Source organism: Cibotium barometz, chromosome 13 (genome assembly GCF_041138505.1).
Source record: "Cibotium barometz isolate CiBa-2024 chromosome 13, ASM4113850v1, whole genome shotgun sequence".
Taxonomy (NCBI): domain Eukaryota; kingdom Viridiplantae; phylum Streptophyta; class Polypodiopsida; order Cyatheales; family Cibotiaceae; genus Cibotium; species Cibotium barometz.
The window spans coordinates 10305093-10327324 of record NC_141058.1 but is presented as its reverse complement, the minus strand read 5'-3'; the positions used below and the strand labels follow the sequence as shown (position 1 = coordinate 10327324).

General features: G+C 46.4%; 1 protein-coding gene across 1 annotated transcript in view; it reads right to left on the bottom strand.

The window, feature by feature from the left end:
• Positions 1-3044: 3044 nt before the first annotated feature.
• The window catches only part of LPA2 (low psii accumulation2), a 53087-nt gene continuing 33899 nt past the window's right edge, over positions 3045-22232 (bottom strand). The window contains exon 2 of the mRNA XM_086807169.1: positions 3045-3493. Coding sequence (XP_086663295.1) covers positions 3348-3493 — 146 coding nt within the window. The 3' untranslated portion in view covers positions 3045-3347. The remainder of the gene's footprint in view (positions 3494-22232) is intronic.

Genomic DNA, 22232 nt, shown 5'->3' with positions numbered 1-22232 from the left:
TCCCATAATCATTTACATGAAGTGCATTGTGTGGTACAAAAAGTATGGCTCGAAAATGTTACCATGTGTTCAGAGTAATGTTAACCAACGTGGTTAACACATGCAAACATATGGCATTGACTACAAGGAGACATTTAGCTCGGTTGCGAGAATAGCATACTGTGAGAGCTATCATTTGTATGGCTACAAAACAGGGTTGGTCTTTACATCAAATGGATATAAAGAATGTGTTCTTGCATTGGTGATTAGTTACATGATGCAGCTACCAGGTTATGAGAGCGAGAGGCACAAGCAGGCATTGTGCAAGTTATGGAAAGCATTGTATGGCTTGAAGCAAGCACTCAGAGCATGGTCAAATAAGCTCGAGGAGTGTCTTGTTGCCATTGGATTTTAGATATCGAATGCAAATTTTTCACTTTATGTGAAAAAGACAAATAGAGGGATCATGTTGTTAGTCATTTATGCGGCTGACTTGATTATCACTGATGATAGTGATGCTAACATATATGATGTCAGGATGATTTTGAAGTAGAAGTTTGAGATGGAAAACTTGGGTGAGCTACAGTATTTTCTTAGTGTAGATGTGGTGAGATCACTTGATGGCATTTTGTTGTTACAAAGGTAGTATGGCCTTGGACATTTTTTCCAAGTATGGCATGATAGACTGTAAGCCTATTTCAGTGCCATTCAAGTAGAACACTAAGCTTTCTACAAATACACGTGAGATTTTGGAGGGCCCCACTCTTCTATGTAGAGGCGCATAGCGGGTAGCTTGATCTACATGACCAGTACTAGGCTAGATTTGAGCTATGTTATTAGACTAGTGAGTCAGTTTATGCAGGCTCCCGAAAATCCACACTTGGATATTGCTAGACAAATTCTCATATACATAAAGCCTAGCTACACTTGGATGTGTATAGATGGATTCTTAGATACATAAAATCCACTGTTGATTATGGACTTTTCTATGAAGCTAGTAGATAGATACAACTACATGGGTATATAGATGTTGATTGGGTTGGTAGTGTCTCAGACAAGAGATATACCAGTAGCTTCATGTTTTCTTTTGGGAGTATTGTTGTGAGTTCGAGCTGCAAACAAGAACTAGCCGACAATTGCCTTGTTGAGCGTAGAGCAGAGTACAGGGGCGCTGCTATGGCAGCTTGTGAAGTAGCTTGGTTTTAGAAGTTACTTGGTGATATGGGTGAGCCCATGAATAGTGCCAATGTGTAACATACAGCTAGCTAGTAATCCAGTCTATCATGCTAGGAAAAAGCACATTTTGGTGCATTATCACTTTGTGAGGAACAAGATTCTAGCACGTGATGTGGGCTTGGTATTTGTCAGCAGAAAGGATCGGGTGGTAGATATCCTCACAAAGGCACTAGGTACAAAGAAGCTCTGCAAGTTTAGGAGCTTACTTAGAGTGAAGGATTTGGAGTGCAATGTGTGGAGTTGACTGAGTTTCAAATGAAGTCAGTGGTGGTTACACCCATGGAGGTTGATGTGAAACTATCTATGGAAGATGCTTCTCTACTTGTGGATATGAAGGAGTATATGAAGTTAGTGGGAAGTTTGATCTTTATGTGTAACCTGACATCAAGATTGGTATCCTTATTCTCAAATCATCCTTGAGAGAACCACTGAGGGGAAGGTAAGGACGCGGGTGTTAAATTACATCAAAAGTACCATTGGGTATGGCATCACTTGCAAATTGGGCTATACATTGATTAGATTTTGTGACTCGGATTGGGCAAAAGATTATGATAGCAAAAAAATCTATTGCCCGTTATTGTTTTTCATTGGGTCTGCAATTACACCTTGGATCAGCAAGAACCATCCTACAGTGACACTTTCTTCTACAAAAGTACAAGGCAGCATGCTTTGTATTAGATCTAGTTGAAAAGGATTTTGTGAGACTTGGGTGTTGGTCAAAAAGTAGTGACAGTGTTGCTATGTGACAATCAGAGTTGCATGGCGATTGCCAAGAACCAGGTGTTTTATACTTGCACAAAGCAGATTCAAATACAATATCTTTATGTGCGTGACCTTATCATGGATGGAGAGGTGAAGCTTGTCATCTATGCCGACAACAACAGAGAATTGTGCAGATTGAGATACAGTATCATTATGTGCATGAGCTTATCATGGATGGAGAGTTGAAGCTTGTCATCTATGCAAACAACAGAGAATTGTACAGATATTTTCACAAAGGCTCTTGGAAAGATTTGTTCGGCGCCATCTTCATCAACTCAGCATGGAACCAAAGAGGTAGTTCACGTACAGGTGGTGCACATTGAGGTGGAGTCGAGCATTTTCTCAATGCTCCACCTCATGTTGTCAATGCAAGTGATGGATGTGTGTGCTCGGGTTGTAGGGCCTGTTTGAGAGTCAAGAAGATCGGTGCTTTGTGTTGTGAAGATTCTACTTCCGTTATTGTGTATACTTATAATGTGAAGGAGGGGAGACAAGTTGTTCTCCTAAGTTTGTGGAAGGAGGTAAGGGTTCTCCCTTGTTTGTGTGCACTTGTATGTTGTATATACTTGTATGTTGTATATACTCAAGTATTGTTAAGCCATTTTGTATCCCAATGTGGTAAGGTCCATACAAAGATTGTTAAGATTGTATGTTGTATTTTCTCAACGATTGTTAAGCCATTTGTATCCCAATTTGGTGAGGTCCTTCCAAAGAGCAGTGTAATGTAGTAAGCTATTGACAATTATCAAGAGTCTTTGTTATGACTATGTAATGTCCATATAAAGACTAATGTTATAAAGCCACAGACATTTTACGTCTTTTTATGGATGGCAGGCCTTATGTGAACTCATGGCCATGGCATAAAGTGACTTTTGGTGGACAGTCATTATAGACACACTCACACATAATTAATTTAGATTGGCCAATATTTAGAAAGTTCATGACCCAAAAAAAAAAAAGACAATACTATGATGAGTATGACTCTAGCCACATTTCTTTACATTTTCACACTCTTTCAAAAAAAAAAAAAAAAAGGAGCTCTATGATGGCATCCCTACACCTTGATGGCTCTAAGCAGGGCTTGGAATACCTTGCATTACAAAACACCAAATTGTACACAGAGTTCTTGACTCTAATCTTGGGTTGTAAAGATTGAAAAGTAAGACTCTTCACCATTTCGATAGATACTTGTCCAGAAAATGTCGAGTCCTTTACAGAAAATACCGTCTGATTGCAACACATTTAGACAAAAGCCTCAGGTTTTCATCAAAAAATCATGAGGGTGAGACCTCATAAAGCATAAGGAAGCACTCTGCTTTTTGATCTTAAACATGGTAACATCAAAAACCAAGGCATATTTGATTGAGACATCACTCATCACCCGACTTCCCACCACCTTGGAAAACTTTGTATACACCATAGAACACTGCTCCAGCTAGAAATAATCCGACCGTGGGCGTAAAGGCCGGGTAGACATATTTGACAATTACAGAATCCCATTCTTCAGGCAACAGACCTGCATGTTTACAACAAGTGCACAAAAACCTTTACCAAGCAGAAATGCCATCCCAAAGACATGGAATCGTTTCAAGCAAAACAGTCAGTCTCCGGCGTCATAGCAAGAATCATGTGAGTGTTATGCTGTACACACTAAGTGCTCAAGAGCTCGTTGTCCTGCTCATCTTTGACAAGGCATGAAATAAAAAGCATGGAGGAGGACAAAAAAAAGCCAAGGACCACCTTTGCAAACCATTGTGAGCACTTACTATAGGGACATGGACGATTTGTGACCATAAATACAGGATACAGTTTGCGCGCAGGGTAGATGGTCAAGCAATGCCTAGAGGCACACGGCCCAAAGAATGAACAAGCCAGAAACAAGAAGGGCAAGTAAAAGACTGCATGAGACACTTGCTAGTCCCTCATAAAAGTGCGTGACTTGCAAGATAGGGCAGGTGGAAAAATCGGTAGAAAAAGATCCCAAAACATCAATTGGGGAAGGTATTTTGAGAAAACCAGCCATGAAGGTAAAAAAGCCAATGTTTCCTCTCTCTCTCTCTCTCTCTCTCTCTCTCTCTCTCTCTCTCTCTATTTTCTGCACATCTATATTCAGTTTTGTGTGTTATTCTCGTCGTGAAACGTTTGCTGATTTCTGAGCATTGAAGTTACCGATCTCCCCCGAAGCTTCTGCATGTTGCAATAGTATCAAAACCTACTTCAAGTGTAGAGATTCAGCAAGAAACCTGAAATTTTTTCTCGCTCGTGTGGTTGGTTTTCACACTCCGATGGGCCACCCCTTTCGGAGTGACTCCTGTCCCTCGAAGGATGGTTGGTTTCAGCCTCCAAAAGCCTCCGGAAGTCTCCCAGTGGATGGTCAGATTGCGCTCCGGAAAGGTAGTGCATTTTCCTGCTATGGCGAGCTACGACGACGAGAGAGACCAAGAACCTTGGGACCGAAGTGCACCAGGCAGTCCATCTAGGGCAGCAGGCATGAGTGTACCAGAGATGTTCCAAAAGATGGTGCGAGCAATCGCAAAACAGAGTACCAAATTGGAAGAACAAAAGGCGCAAATACTGGCTCTGGAAGAGCGCGCCCGTTCTCGAGCTCCGCGTTTTCCGTTTCCTCCTCCCTCTCCTTCCGTTTCCCAGATTCCAGATCCTCTACAAGGGATCCTTTCGAAGGGTCCGAGTTCGATGCTTGAGTTGCAGATGCGTGCAATGGAGATTCGACAACATGAAGACGATGCCATGCGAGTGGAACATGAGCGATACCTTGCGGCTTTGAACGCACGACTGACACCAACGGCTTCCTCAAATCATTTTTCCGAGAAAATGAATTTCAATAAGTATAATGGTAAACTCCCCCACAACTCTTTATTCATGGTTGCACCAATTTGAAGCTTATTTTGCCGCACTTCGAGAAAGTGATACTGACAGGGTTATCTTAGCTAGTTGGTACTTGGAAGGTGAGGCCATTCCTTGGTGGACCCAGTGGACTCATGCCCACACCGGATTAGGTATGGCAGCTTATGTTTGGGACAAGTTTGTCCGCAACCTTAAGCAACAGTTTCTACCGCCCCATTACCTTAAGTGAATCGAAGACGAATTTAGGGGAGCGCGCAACCAGTCCTTCAGTTTGCCAATAAAATTTCAACTTATGTTTGAAGTTGGGCTTATCTAATACAGACAAGAAAGGGCAATTCCTTTGTGGCCTTGACACGCAAATCCAGTGGGAGGTGTGTATGTTTAGGCCAACCACCTTCGTGTTGGGTAGGAGGGCAGCTAGCCTGCACACACACACACACACACACACACAACCTCAAGCACGGAGAAACGTGAGTGCTGGAAAAGATGTACTCAATAATGATATGAAATGAAAGTACAAGTGAGTACTAAAAAGCCTAGGGCTAAGTGCCCAACACACATAAGTGTGTTCACATGGGAAAAAAACCTGTGTCCAGTCACAGGGAAAAAGCGTCCGTGAGTAAGCTGGATTCACACCTGAACTAGCCGGGAGTGGACATGACCAACAAACCCCCCTCAAGTGAACGGTGTGAACGGGTAGCAACAAGGTGATAAAGCTGTGAATGTTGCCTTGCACTATGCTCCACAGTAAGAGTGATCAAGAGAGATCACGATGGCAAAGATGAACTGCAATGCCAATGGGAAAAGCAAGCACTGTATGACGGGGAAAAGGAGAATCCCCAATGTCATAGTGCTAATGCTAGAGCACAGTAGTACATAAATGCATCACCTGAAATGCATGTCAAAGATCATGTGGACATCAGCTGCATTAAATCAAGAGGCATCGCATAATACCCCCTGAAGGCAAGCATCCAAATGCCAAGCTGAACTGCATGTAATCCACATCAATGACAACAAGAGAGCAAAGCATAGCTCTGTAACTGTACCAGTGATAAGCATAAGAAGAGGTAGCAGATATACGCATGTGTAAAGGCAGCAGGATCCAGAAGTCATGCCTGTGAGACATGCAATGTAAGCTACAAGAGAGAAACTCATCAATGGAGGATCCGATGAGGAAAAACCAGCAATGGTAGGGCTGATAAAAGTAAACATTCAGCAATGGGAAATGCTGAAAATCGGGAGAAAAAGTAGGGTCTCGAGGCGGACATCAGCCAATGCTATGAGAGGATGGGTAAACGCTCAGCGGTGCCATGATCAGTGGCATGTATGGCAAGTGTAAAGATGCATAATCCCACAATGAATAATATACATGTGACATGTCAAAGCCATGAGGGCAAGCCAACACTAGTCAAGTGTGTAAAAGGCACTCCCAATAAACATCACGTGAGAAATTGGCAATGTCAACACTGTAGAAACAATCCCGCTGCAAGGGAAAACAGCATAAAAGGCATCTCCAGTAGACATCACATAAGAGAAAGCGTCTAGCATAGACAAGCATAAGGGTCAACAAGCATAAGTGACCATGAGGCATCACCAACTGCATGTGGGCAAGTAAAATCCCCCCCTGAAATGCATTTGCCAGACAATGCATACCAAGGAGTACTGACTATAGAGCATAGTCATCAAAAGCAACGGCATCAAGCTTAGAAAACACTTCCTGCATTCCTCTATAGTGTGCCCTATTTTCCTGCAATAACTACAGCGCTTTTTCTTTTCAAGCTTGTCCTCTGTCTTGGGAGGATCCGATGAGCTAGGTTTAGGCCCAGATCTATTCCCACGAAAGGGAGCAACCATTGCTGACTCAACAGACATCATGTTGTTCCTGTTGGAACAAGATTGCTCTTCACTAAGCAAGAGAGTCACAAGGTTGTCAAAAGTGACCGCATTAGGTGCATTGCCAGCCAACAACCGCAAAGTGGTACCAAATGTCAGATAAGAGTCGGGCAAATTACGCAAAACTGTCTGAACAAGATAGCCATCTGTCAAGACCTCATCAATGTTAATGAGCTGCTCTCGTAGGTCTTTCACATGCGTAAGGTACTGATCGCTGTGTACCCTGTCAGTTGCCTGTCCTACACCCCTTCCATGACCATCCCATGGCTGGTGGGCACAGCCAAGGCCTTCCTAGCCCCTATGGGGGTGGTTCTACACCTTCCCCATGCCCATATCTGTCCTTGGGGTAGCCCTATGGGCTGGCTATGGGCTGGCCCCTTTCCTATATGCAAACCCTAACTGTCTACACAGTGGTCTGGCATCCAGTATCATACCAGATACACAGAACCACTCGCATCATTCCAAAGGGAGACTCACAGCGCGGACTGGCACTGTTTCATGTGCAGGACAATGCACACCTGACCTTGGACGCATGTGCAGGACAATGCACACCTGACCTCGGACGATTGGAGTGGGACCCTAGCTGACTCGTCCCAGGCTAGGCTCACATGGGACCAGTTTTCCACCCAAGGTCCTGCACCTTCTGTACAGATATGTCTACGTGGCATCCAAGTGCGGGATGCACGTGACAGGATAGAAGCATTCTTGGCATCCCATTGATTTCTCATCTCGAGGCCTGACGAGCTATCCGCAAGGGAGCGGAAGAGGGCACTACTTTATGTTCATGCTCAAACAGCCTCTACCTTATCGATAGCAACTATCTCATCTTCAGTCCCACATTTAGCAGACCTCATGACTAGATATCAGGACATTATGCTTAGGGACGATCTCCCGTCCAGTCTCCCCCTATCACGTCCTGAGGACCATCATATCGATTTGGTCCATGGATCAGAACCTCCTAGTAGGTCCCCCTATCATCTTTCCAAGACTTTAGAGGGCGAGCTAGAAAGACAGTTATCTGAGCTCCTCCTTCGTTTGACCGCCTTCCTCACCATTTGTTGCACCCATCCTCTTTGTCCAAAAGAAGGACAAGTCTGCACGCCTTTGTTTAGACTACAGGGCATTGAATAAACTCACCATTAAGAATAAGTTTCCTGTGCCACGGATTGAGTACATTTTGGAGCCTTTATACGGTGCAAAATTTTTCACTACGATCGACCTCAAGAGTGGTTACCATCAGGTCCACATTTTCGAAGTTAACATTCCAAAAACAGCTTTCCGGACAGAGCGTGGTCACTACGAGTTCGTAGTCATGCCTTTTGGGCTTACCAATGCACCTACAAGCTTCAATAAAATGATGTCCAGGATTTTCGCAATCCTCATTGGTAAGTGTGTCTTCATCTTTCTTGATGACATACTTGTATTCTCAGCCACTGAGAAAGATGTGGAGAAAGTCTTGCAACTTTTGCGAGATAATGGGCTTTACATAAACGCCAAAAAGTCTATCTTTGGCGTTAAAGAGGTTCAATACTTGGGCTATATCATCGGGTTCGATGGGTTCGATTGGACCCCTTAAAGGTTCAAGAGATCTTGGATTGGGACATCCCTCGGACCGCCCAAGAGATCCGTTCTTTCGTAGGTCTTTGTCAAGCCTACAGCACCCATGTTCACCAGTTTTCCAACCTTGCAGCACCTCTCACCGACTTGCTCAAGGGGGTGAAGACTCGTAAACAAAAAGTCTCAGTCATAGGCAAGGCGCTTAATGCATTCCGTGCACTCCAAAAAGCTGCCTCAGAAGCACCTGTTTTGAAGTTAGCATCTTGGGATGAACCTTTTGAGATCATTACCGATGCAAGCAATGTAGCCATAGGTGCAGTTCTCCAGCAGGACAATAGACCCGCGGCCTACTACAGTAGAAAGTTGGATGTCACCGACGAAAAGAATTATTCGGTTTATGACAAAGAGCTTTTGGGTGTGATCACAGCGCTCAAACATTGCAAGCCTTTCCTTTATGGACAGGTTTTCACAGTCAAAACAGACCACCAAGCACTTAAGTAGCTTCAAACCATGCCAAGTGCCCAGTGGAGTGATCGGCAAGCCAGATGGAGTCATCTCTTCCAACAATTTGAAGGAATGATCGAGTACATCCCTAGTAAGCATAACCTAATCACAGATGCTCTTAGTCGAAAGGCCAGCATCCAGGCAGTGCAGGAGTCTACCATTCTCAAAATCATAGGAAAAGACTTAGATAGCATGAAAGACCAGTATGTCGACTCCCCTAAGTTTGGTACTCAATACAATTTGGCCCTCACTTCTGAGCCTGGCCATTATTCAGTGCAGAACAGTTGGTTGTTCTTCAAGAAGCACCTCTGTGTCATTCAGGAAAAGCGAGCAGCTCTTCTCCATGATGCCCATGACACTCCTTAGTTGGAGAACATAGAGGTATCAACAGTACCCTCGAGAAATTAGAACGGTCCTTTTATTGGCCAAAAATGAAGCGTGATGTATATTCACATGTTCAAGTCTGTAAGATTTGTCAAAAAGTTAAGGTTCCACATACAAAGAAGGATGGGTTACTTCAACCTTTGCCTATCCCCAACGGACCTTTCATCAACATGTCTATGGACTTTGTAAGGCCTCTACCAACATCCACCAGATCCCGTAACACTCAGTGTTTTACCATTGTGGATCGCTTCAGTAAGTTTTGCATGCTCATCCCATGCAAGCATATGGCCACAGCTGAGGACGTAGCCCGTCTTTTTCTCAAACATTGGTATCCCATTTGTGGTTTGCCTAGCACCATTTCATCAGGCAGAGATTCCAAGTTTACCTCACATTTTTGGAGAGTATTATTCGAAAACTTTGGAACCAAGTTACAGTTGTCTAGTGCATTCCATCCACAAACAGACGGCCAAACAGAAATCTATAACCAGTTGGCCTTTGATGTTCTCAAGTCATATTGTCATGACCAGCAGTCCAAATGGGAACATTATCTTCCATTGGTCCAAGCCATCTTGAACGATACTTATTCATCCAGTATCGGACAGACTCCCTATGAAGCATCCTTTGGTCGCCATTTCTCTTCTCTTTTGCCGAGATTGGTGTCTCCATCTCTTGAGACTAACAAAACGACGGAAGCATTTTCCGAAATCATTGAGTCCGTTAAAGACCGCTTGACCAAAGCACAGGAAGCTTATAGCAAACAGGCAAATAAGTCTAGACGAGATGTCCACTTCAAGTAAGGGGATTGAGTCTATCTACACATCATGAAACAGAGATTGAAACAAGTGGACAAACGTTGTCCCAAGCTTTCTTTCCGTAGTTTTGAACCTTTTTCCATAGTTAAAAAGATTAGTGATGTCTCCATGAAGTTAAAGTTGCCTAACAGTTGGACAATGCATGATGTTTTCCATGTTTCTTGGCTAAAACCATATGTTGGACCAAAGGTGTTTGATGTTTCAAATGAACAGCAGCCAGACATGGTAGACGAAGCAGAAGTCATTGAGCTTGAGCAAATCCTTCTTAATCATTGGAAGTATGGTTCCGATTGACAAATACTCAGTTCTGTACGAAGTTCCGAGATTGAGCTACCCACAAAGCCGTTTGGCTAGACGAGGAGTTTTTTCAAAAGTACCCCCAGTTATTGGCGGACTACTTGGAAGCCATGAACATGCCGCTAAGCTAAGCAGGAGGGAATGTTACACGCACTTTGCACTGTAGTGCATGGTGACAAGATGGCTCATCATCATCAGTGCAACATTGCACAGTATTAGCACCCTTTAGGATGTTATTTGTCATTTGTCATGACCCCATCGTAATCCTCAATCCAGGATATGTCAGGCAAGAGCTACGCACGTCATTCCTCAGCCATAGTGAGTCAGTCAGTCTGTCAAGTCCCTTAACCCACTTGAAGAGATTCATTCATGCATGTAGAGTCAATAGAAACCTCAGGGATTGCATTAGAAAGCACTTTGCATATTGCATATCATTCATCCATTGCACATAGATCATTGCAGAAGCCCTAAAATAGCATCTGGTATCTTTAGGATATTTATTAGTATTTATCTGGCATTTTTTCATATTTTACAGCATTTAAATATCATTATTTAGCATGAACAAGTCGTGTAGCACTTTATGCTACAGTTGGCCAACATTAAATGCCAACCGACCAGCACTTGTGCATATAATAGCATTCCGTAGCACTCATTCCATCATCTCATAAATCAGCCATCAAGCAATTGAAGCACTCATCACTTCAGCCTTCAACACAAAGAGCATAAGCGATTGAAGCCTACATCACATCAGTCCTCAGCATTTTCAGCCAGCGTTTCATCCTTCAACAGCTAGGAGCATCAACGCATGCGCATTTAGCCTTCATCAACCAAAATGCATCAGCATACAGCATTCAGTCCGTCAGGATACCTTGTGTTTTCTGCATAGGAGCAGTTTTCAGCCTACATATGTCACGTGCATCCCGCACTTGGATGCCACGTAGACATATCTGTACAGAAGGTGCAGAACCTAGGATGGTAAACTGGTCCCATGTGAGCCCAGTCCGGGACAAGTCAGCCAGGGTTCCATCCTGGTCGTCCGAGGTCAGGTGTGCATTGTCCTGCACAGTTAACAGTGCGAGTCCTCGTTTTGTGAGTCTCCCTCTGGAATGATGTCAGTGACTCTATGTATCTGGTATGGTACTGGATGCCAGATCATTGTGTAGACAATTAGGGTTTGCATATAGGAAAGGGGCCAGCCCATAGGGCTACCCCAAGTACTTGTGTGGGCATGGGGACAGTGTAGAACCACCCCCATAAGGGCCAGGAAAGGGCCAGGAAGGTCCTGGCTATACCCACCAGCCATGGGTAGGCCATGGGAGGGCTACAAGACAGCCCTAGGGGCTCTGCTTGGGTAGCCAACTGGTTATCCAGCCATGGGCAAGTATGGGGCAGCCCATACAGGCTGCCCAGCCTCCAAAACAGCAAGTAATTCAGTGCCCAGCTCCCTAGAAACCATGCATTTAATGCCTAGCCAAGAAGGGAAATATGCGCAGCATTTATTGGCATTATTTGCTGATATTTCCAGTCGTGGGCTGATTTTATGACAGCCGACTGCATTTAAGGCAGCCGACTGGTCATCTGGAGTAGTATAAATACCTAGCCCACAATCCATTCTTTCATCTCATAATTCACCAAGAGCTAAAGCTGATCAAAGGGCCAGGACAGCCAAGGATAAGCTAACGCAGAAGGGGTGAAGGACTGCAGGTCAAGGGCAGAGTTATCTCAGCCAAGAAAGGTCAAGTTTTCTGTATTTATTTTCAGATTTGCATCATTCTAATAAAGCAAATACACCATATGTGGTGGGGGCCCTACAGAGGGTATTCGGGACCCAATACTGTGTCCTCTTCTCCCTCTCTCTCTCTCTATTTTTCTGCACATCTACATTCAGTTTTGTGCATTATTTTCGTCGCGACAAGGGTGCTGTTTTCTGAGCATTGAAGTTACCGATCTTCCCCGAAGCTTCCGCATGTTACAGTGGTATCAGAGCCTACTTCAAGTGCAAAGATTCAGCAAAGAAACCAGAATTTTTTCTCGCTCATGTGGTTGGTTTTCAGACGCCGGTGGACTACCCCTTTCGGAGTGACTCCTGCCCCTCGAAGGACGGTTGGTTTTCAGCCTCCGGACGTCTCCCACACACACAGTGGATGGTCAGATTGCGCTCCGGAAAGGAAGTGCGTTTTCCTGCTATGGCGAGCTTCGACAACGAGAGAGACCAAGAACCTTGGGACCAGAGTGCACCGGGCAACCTAGCTAGGCACCAAGCTTGAGTGTTACAGAGATGTTCCAGCAGATGATGCGAGCAATCGCAGACCAAACGACCAAGTTGGAAGAGCAGGAGGCGCAGATCCAGGCTCTCGAAGAGCGTACCCGTTCTCTAGCGTCGCGTTTTCCATCTCCTCCTCCCTCTCCTTCCGTAACCCAGATTCCAGATCCTAGGACCCTCTCGCGGGGTCACGACCGCAGCCAAGCTCCTTGCTTGAGTTGCAAATACGTGCATTGGAGATCCGACAACGTGAAGACGAAGCCATGCGACGCGTGGAACATGAGCGTTACCTTAAAGCTTTGGACACCAAATTGACACTAGCAGCACCCTCGAATCATTTTCCCGAGAAAATGAACTTCAGTAAGTATAATGGTTAACTCGACCCAAAACTCTTTATTCATGGTTGCATCAGTTTGAAGCTTACTTTGCCGCAGTTCGAAAGACAGATACTTACAGAGTGATCTTAGCCAGTTGGTACTTGGAAGGTGAGGCCATTCCTTGGTGGACTCAGTGGGCTCATGCCCACACCAGATTAGGTATGGCAGCTTATGTGTGGGACGAGTTTGTCCCTGCGACCTTAAGCAGCGGTTTTTACCGCCCCACTACCTTGAGCGACTCGAAGACGAGTTCAAGGGAGCGCATCAAAACGCGCGACCAGCCCTTCAGTTTGCCAATAGAATTTCGACTTTATGTTTGCAATTAGGCTTATCTAATTCGGACAAGAAGCCCAGCTCCCACACAGACCCCAATGGCTGCCCCTAGTTCTTTGAATCCCAATGCTTCAGTTGGAGCAATCATTAGCCGGGAGCTCGAAGGTAAGCAGAAGAGCGCCCATGACCAGGAGTATGAGCGCAACGAATTACTCAAGACCTTTGGCTAAATAGGTGGCCAGAGAGTCGTTGTCTTGTTTGATAGCGGCAGCACGGAGGATGTGGTCACAGAACAGGCCGCTCGGCGTGCCCATTTCGTCCTAACTTCGATGGACAAACAGGTTGAAGGTTTTAGCACAGGCATGACAACGAGCGTCAAGTATGAAGCTCTAGGTGCTAAATTAGTTATTCAGGGCATAGAATTTGTGCGTGATTTTATGGTTGTCCCTCTTGTGGGAGCAGACATAATTTTGGGCATTCAGTGGTTTCACAAGTTTCTTCCTAATGTCAAGTGGGACAAGCACACGTTCCAGATCAATCGGAATGTTTCAAACGCCCCAGTGACCATCAAGTGTGAGCCAAGAATTCTGAACTTTCCGCTCATAAGTCACTTGCAGGCTAAGCGAGCAGTCAGGAAAGGCGCACATTGTGCAATGATATACATCCAGACAACCCAGACGGTGGCCAATGCTTCCGAGAAGTACTTGGCTCTCCATGAAAAGTTCCAGAAGATTTCTCTTCGGGACAGTCTCCTGTCAGAATACAAAGCGGAGATGATGACCAGATTTGGGAACACGAGAAAAAAACCCAGGCAGAAAACAGCACAAGAGAGAGATAGATGTAGGCATGTAACTCTGCTCTGATATACACAAGAAGATCCCGAATATGATACAAATGTGATATGGGGACTGGGGGCCTATTTATATGCCCCCACATATGCAGTCGGCCTGCTGAAAAAGGCTCCACGACTGCATATGCAGTCTGCCAGCAGCATGCAGCCAGTCGGACAGCTCTGAGAGTCCACGACTGCATCAGATACAGTCGGCCAGCTCCAATACACACATCTGATGTAGTCGGCCAGCAAATGGATCCTCCTGCCAACTTAGGGCTGCCTCCCAAGCCACAGAAAAATGGAAAAAATAGGGGAAAAAATACGGGGAGTGAGGAAAAATGATAAAACACCTGATAAGGGCGGGCACACCCACAACAAAGGCCCTGGTGTATAAAACTAGACAGGAGATGACTTCTAACACCCCCTCTCAGCTCCTGGCTATGTAACCAACCACTGGGAGCTGGGGTGCCGCCTGAGCAAATCCTGAGAGAGCGACTTCGTGAAGAGGTCCACCGTACTGTCCTCCGTCGGACAGAACTCTAGCAAGATGTCATCAGCAACGATCTGTTCACGAACAAAGTGCCTCTGGATGACCATGGGTTCCTCCAGTGGAAGCCCAAACCTGCAATGCAACCTCTGCATCCTCACCACCTCACAAGCAGCATCACAAACAGCCCGGTACTCTGCCTCTGTTCTCGACAAGGCAAAAGATGACTGTCTCCAACTGCTCCGTAAAACTGCTCCTGGGCCTGAAGTAGATCCCCTCGTGTCCGGATCTCCTCTCCAAACCGAGTCACTCCAACCGTGGAGTCGGACTCCATCCAACAATCCCCCTCCTGTGTACAAGAGTCCCTGATCCTTTGCATGCCGCAGAAACCACAGGAAACGCAATCCTGCCTCCCAAAGAGTCATCCGCAACCATGAGCTCAACCGCCTCATCAGGAAGCTTCCGTCCAATCTGGTGTCCATCAACCAGATCAATGAACCATACAGCTTCTGAGTCACAGAGACATCACACTGCCCACAAGGATCAACACCTGTTACGGTGCACAAACAAGTCCTAGAAACCTGATGAAACCTGTCAACCACCCCCTCTGAATGCGGAACCACAAAGCCTGGAGAAACCACCTCCTTCTGCAAGTAATCACCTGCCACCTGCCTGGCTTTCCGAAAGGTCCCCGTGGAAAGAACATCCTCATCTACTGGAGGTTCTTTGTCCCGAATACTACGAGACATCAGAGCATAAGTGACCTGTTCAGCTTCCTCTGACTGACGAACACAAGAACTACCAACATCAGTACTGGAAAGTTCCTGCCAACTGTTGCCATCTACTGGCAAGCTATCCACCATCTGGTCCCGGAAAGCCCGCACCTGCAGCGTATCCACACTTAAGTGGCCATTACCAGGCTGCCACTCATCACAAACCTGAGGACCTGGGAGAGAGAGTGCTGAAAGCCTGTAAACTCCATTCTCCACTCCGCCTTCCCAAACCACTTGGCCTGTTGCTTTGTCCCGGAGAGCAACAAAATGCTCATCAAACTCCACCCGTACGCCAGTCTTGCAAACCTGATGCACTGACAACAGATGAAAACCAAGTGCCGGAACATACAACACCTGGGAGGAATGCTTCCCCCCTCTGCCATCGGGAACGATCTCCATCCTGCCCTCACTGTGAACTGGGATAGTGGATGTATCACCAGTAAGAATATGACCAGAGAGCCTGCAGAGATCCTGTAAACCGGAACGGGAAGGAGTCATGTGCCTGGAAGCACCACTATCGAGAATCCACTCCCGAGTATCCGTTGCGGAGAGTCCTCCAATCTCCTCCCTGCCTGAAGAAAATAAAACATCGGTGTCCATCACCTCCAGGTGCACAAAAGCCGGAGTCTTCATGATTGCTACCAAGGAATCTTCACCCTTCTCGGTCTTCCGCTTGGGACACTGCCTCCAATAGTGGCCTTTCTCGCCACAATCATTACAGGTCCTCTCTGCCTTCAGTTTCTCGCGGTCAGCGTCGGACTTCTTCTCAGAAGACTTCTCCGATGAAGCCTTTCCTTTGCCCGAGTTACGGCCTTTCGACCGTTGGCCAGTTAAGGCCTCTGAACCTCCACCCTGAGGAGGGTTCGTGAATCGTTCCTCCTGGTCCAGGACCATGGGCACAAGCTCCTCCCATGTGATGGTGCTGAGCTTGCCACTGGTAATCAACGACGAGTAAAATGCTGAGTACGAAGAGGGCAATTGTGACAGCAACGTTATGGCCATGTCCTCTGACGATATCTCCTTCCCAGCCTGAAGAACTTCCTGCTGAAGAGCCTGCAGCTTGTTAATATGCTCCCGCATCGTCGACGACTTTGCAGGGCTCATAATCCGCATCTGTACTTCCAAGGAAATCCTCTTCATGGGCGATACCCTGTTGTACAGAGAAGCCAAATGCTGCCATATACCTCTGGCCAACGTCATAAGCTTTACATGATTGATTACCTGTGGTGTGCAGTTGAGAAAGATAAACGAACGGACCCTAGCGTTGACACGATCCCACATGTGTGTCTGAGCCTCCCGGTCCTTTCGGGTCGACGGTAACTCCCCTTCCTCAACTTCCGACCGTGGAACCCCAACAATGACGAAATCAACGAGGTCGTAAGACTCCAGAACAGATTCCATCATAACCTTCCATATGCCGTAGTTACTCCCGTCCAACTGACGGTCCAACGGGAACGTGGGGAGTGTCGGGATCTTCACATGTCTCTCGGCCATCTCAAACAGATCTGCCATAGCGGGGATGTACTCTGAAAAAAGGTGGGTGGGTGGGAACAAAGAAGAACTAAAACCTGCAAGTGGCTGTCCAGCAAATCAGCCCGCCTTCCTCTTGCACCTTCTCTTCCCGATCAGCCCAAAACAGTCCACCAATCAACCACAAAACAGTCCCCCTCTTGCTCACACAAATCCCAAGACCTATCTAGAGCCTAGGGCTCTGATACCATGTAAGAATACACAGCAGAGATGATGACCAGATCTGGGAACACAAGAGCAAAAAACGCAAGCAAAAAACAGCACAAGAGAGATAGATGTAGGCGTGTAACTTTGCTCTTATATACACAAGAAGATCCCGAATATGATACAAATGTGGTATGGGGGCTGGGGGCCTATTTATATGCCCCCACATATGCAGTCGGCCTACTGAAAAAGGCTCCACGATTGCATATGCAGTCGGCTAGTAGCATGCAGCCAGTCGGACAGCTCTGAGGGTCCACGACTGCATCAGATACAGTCGGCCAGCTCCAATACACACATCTGATGTAGTCGGCCAGCAAATGGATCCTCCTGCCAACTCAGAGTTGCCTCCCAAGCCACACAAAAATGGAAAAAATACGGGGAGTGAGGAAAAATGATAAAACACCTGATAAGGGCGGGCACACCCACAACAAAGGCCCTGGTGTATAAAACTAGACAGGAGATGACTTCTAACATCTCCCTCCCCAGCTCCCCCCGTCCGGACCAGAGGACCACAAGATTGACCTCCTCCCAGACTCGGAACCCCCGAGCAAGTTTCCATATCGTCTTTCCAAGGCAATGGAATCAGAGTTGGACCGCCAACTCCAAGAATTGTTGCAATCTGGCTTCATTCGTCCCAGTGTGTCGCCATTTGTAGCACCGATCTTATTTGTCAAGAAGAAAGATGGGTCTTCTCGGTTGTGTGTCAATTATCATGCACTCAATAAGCTGACTATCAAGAGTAGATCCCCGATGCCTCGAATAGATTATATTCTCGAGAGGCTGAATGGAGCGAAGGTGTTCTCGAAACTCGATTTAAAGAGTGGGTACCACCAGGTGAGGATTGTGGAGAGGGACATCCCCAAGACAGCCTTCCGTACGGAGCGGACTCACTATGAATTTGTGGTCATGCCATTTGGCTTGACGAACGCCCCAGCTACATTTAACCGCATGATGATGCGTGTTTTTCGGGATTTGATTGGAAAGTGTGTGTTCATATTTCTGGACAACATACTGGTATTTTCAGCTACGGTTGAGCAGCATGACATTGATGTGGAGAAAGTCCTTAAGTTACTGGAGAGCAACGAGCTCTACGTCAATGAAAAGAAGTCAGAATTTTATTTTTTCCGGGTGCATTATCTAGGATACATAATTAGTGCAAAAGGCATTCGACTTGATCCAGCTAAAGTGGCCGAGATTGTCAATTGGAAAGTACCTCAGATAGCATATGACATCAGATCCTTTGTGGGTATATGCCAGGTATACTCCACCCACATAGACAAGTTTTCTGACCTCTCGGCAGATCTCACCGATCTGCTAAAGGGTGTGAAGACACAACGGCAACGGATTCGTATGACTCCACGAGCTTTGGAGGCATTCAAAAATCTCAAGGTGGCTTTATCAAAAGCGCCTTGTTTAGCACTCGCCTCGTGGGACGAGCCATTTCAGGTGATCACCGATGCGAGTAACATCGCAATTGGCAGTGTGTTACAACAGAATGATCATCCAGTAGCTTACATGTCTCGTAAGTTACTGCCCGCGGAGAAAAATTACTCAATCTACGATCATGAACTCCTTGCAGTTATACAGGCCTTGAAACATTGGAAACATTTTCTTTATGGCCGTGACTTTGAGGTTCGCACTGACCATCAGGCATTACGCTAGATTCAGACAATGCCAAGTGCACAGTGGAGTGACCGACAACACCACTGGAGCCAGATATTCCAGCAATTCGGTGGTATGATTGAGTACCTTCCAGGAAAGGCCAATCCAGTGGCTAATGCTTTGAGCATTTTGGCCCGACTCCGATGGAAATTCTGTTCGCGTCATTACATCTGGAATTGAGCAGATACCAAGAGTTGGCAAAGTGCCTATGACAGAATGTCTACCAGTTGGGATATTTTTAGAGATAAAGTTTATGGAAGGACCCATCTCTTAGATTGGGACATGTGGCAAGAAAGTGGACCAAAGTGAGACAAGTGGCCTGACACTTGTTAGAAAAAGAATCAAAGTGAGACAAGTGGTCTCACACTTGTCACTTCAACTATTGTGTGGCTCTCCACTTGTCATCGTAACCTTCTCTTGCCATTTTAGCTCATGGGAGGCCCAAATCAATAAATTGGAGCCCTCTCTCTTCATTAATGGAGGCTCTCTTGCTCCACACTAGCCTCTACCACCGTTACCGGTTGCCCTAATGATGGCTACTCTCTTTCTCTCACTTGAAGGCTGCCCATGAAGAATACCGGCTGTTGGGGACTGTTTTGGAGGCTTCCATCGCGAAGAAATACTGAAGGCAAGGGTATTTAGTCATTTATTATGATTTCTAGCCATTGTACTTGTTGTACCAGCATTTGTACTTGTTGTCAAGCTGTACCAGCCCTTGTACTGGCTGTACCAGCTTTTGTACTTGCTGTACCAGCCACCGTACCGGCTGTACTAGCCACTGTACCTGCTGTACCAGCCCTTGTACTGGCTGTACCAGCTTTTGTACTTGCTGTACCACCCATTGTACCGGCTGTACTAGCTTTTGTACTTGTTGTACTTGTTGTGCCTGCTGTACCAGCCCTTGCACTGGTTGTACCAGCTTTTGTACTTGCTGTACCACCCATTGTACCTGTTGTACCAGCTTTTGTACTTGTTGTACCTACTATACCAACCACTGTACCTACTGTACCGGCTGAATGGAGAGTTGTACTTGCTGTACCCTCTCTATTGCATGAAGACCCGTGGTTTTTGGGGAAGAATCACTACCCACACGGAGGTATATGGATTATATTGTTGGCTCAGCATTTCTACAGCCTATGTTCCGGCTTGGTTGCCTCGTGTTGGGCTGTGTTATGGCATTTGTATATGGATAATCCGGCATCTCCCGTGGGGAGAGTAAGGCCCTCAAAGCTTGTACATGATATTATTCTCCTTGGGTAATAAAATACTCCAAGGGGGGGGCCGGCCCATTCCGGCCTCTATGCGGTGTCACACGTGCAAGCTCCATTTTCAGCATTTGTGGATGTTTTGTCCAGCTTTATGTTTTATGCAAAGTGATGATGGATATGTGTTAAGGTTGTGGCCATGTTTAAGTGTTTTAACATGCATTGATGGTATCAACAAGTGTGTCAAAGGCCTTAGTCCCCCGGGCACCCGCCGCGAGTTTCAGCTGGAGTCATATGACCTTGCTGATTTTATCATCATTGGAGTTCCACGGCTGGAAGCAGAGGAAGGGGAGTTACTGTCGACGAGGAAGGACCGCGAGGCACAGGCACACATGTGGGATCGTGTCAACGCCAGGGTCCGGTCATTTATTTTCCTCAACTGCACACCACAAGTGATCAATCATGTGAAGCACATGACGCTGGCGAGAGGCATATGGGAGCACTTGGCTTCTTTGTATAACAGGGTATCACCCATGAAACGGATCTCCTTGGAAGTGCAGATGCGAGTTATGAACCCTGCAAAGTCTTCGACGATGCGGGAACACATTAACAAGCTGCAAGCCCTTCAGCAGGAAGTCCTACAAGCCGGGAAAGAGATATCATCTGAAGACATGGCCATCACTTTGCTGTCCCACTTGCCTGGTCAGTATTCTGCTTTCTATTCCTCGTTGATTACGAGTGGCAGGCTCAGCACCATAACCTGGGAGGAGCTTGTGCCAATGGTCTTGGACCAAGAGGAACGTTTCACGAACCCTCCTCACAGCGGAGGTTCGGAGGCCTTAACTGGCCAACGGTCGAAAGGCCGGAATAACAAGAAGGGCAAAGGGAAGGCTTCACCGGAGAAGTCTTTTGAGAAGAAGCCTGATTCAAAACGAGCGAAGCTGAAGGCCGAAAGATCTTGTAATGATTGTGGCGAGAAAGGCCACTACTGGAGGAAGTGCCCTATGTTGGGGTAAAGGCATTATGCCCACCCTTATAGTGTGTACAAGCCCATAAGTTATAGTACATAGTACACTTAGTACTTTTAATGTACTAAGTGCTTATGCCCACCCTTATAGTGTGTACAAGCCCATAAGTTATAGTACATAGTACACTTAGTACTTTTAATGTACTAAGTGCACTATGTGTACTAGTGCAATATACATGTGTGATAGGGGAGTCACACACTCATTCCCATGAGTTGACTTATCCCCACAACTCTCTCTCTCTCTCTCCCTTGCTTCTCTGTTTATGTCTCCCACATGAATTCTAACTCTCCCATTCAACTGGTATCAGAGCCAGTGCTGTCTTGATCCTCACCCTTTGCCCTAGAGCTTGCATTTTTCCGAGGACACTCTCCTCGCGTTCTTTGTGCATCTCTGCTGATGTACAAGCCTAAAGCCTGCGCATTGCTGTACCTGCGTGACCTGAAGCTCTACAGCAGCACAAGGAGCTATCAACTGGCTTAAGCAGTGCTGCCCTCAGATCTCCCAGGCGCGCAGGTGGAGAAGAAGGCGAAGGCAGGGGTGTCAGCGTAGGCAGCACACGTCCAATTCAGGCGGAAACACAGGCGAAGGCACACAACGCGTATAGCGCTACTAGGCGAAGGCTTTGGTCGTCGGCTGGGCATCAATACATAAGAGCTAGACGGCTGCAGGATACAATAGACCACATAACCCTGTTTGGCCTTATAGCCGAGGCGGCGAGCTTTGTCAGGGCGGGTGGGGCGAGTGATGCGAACAATACCAGGTAGCTGCCTGTACTCCCACCAGCGCACGCGCAGCAGGAAGCGCATCACATCCGACTGCTTCTTCCGCCATAGCTCCTCAAGGTACTTGTAAGCCCCCATGGACTCGCTGCTGCTCAGCTAGACCGCAGCCCTGCTACTCGCTCGCAAAAGAGTACTCCATCAGGGAGTAAGAGCTAGACGGCTGCAGGGTGGCCAGCCATCCGTACACGAACTGCAGCTACAGCAGCATCATCACGACCCCACTGCAATCAGAAAACGCCTGTCATTTTGTCTCCACGATTTCTGCAGCAGCACCAAATTCAGCAAACCCCTCTTTCCTGCAACAAAAAATCAGAAATTACAAGGTATTCTGCTTCAATTTGTTTTTGGGGATTTGCAATTGAGCAAGTACAATTATCAATTGAGCAGGTACAGGTGCCGAATTGCTCAATTTTGAGCGAAATTGGCAAAATTGGGTGACATTGGTCACAATCAAGATCAATTTGCAGGAAATTGGATGTCGAAATTTGGGGCTTTTGATGTAATTGTGCAATTAAGCACTCATACAT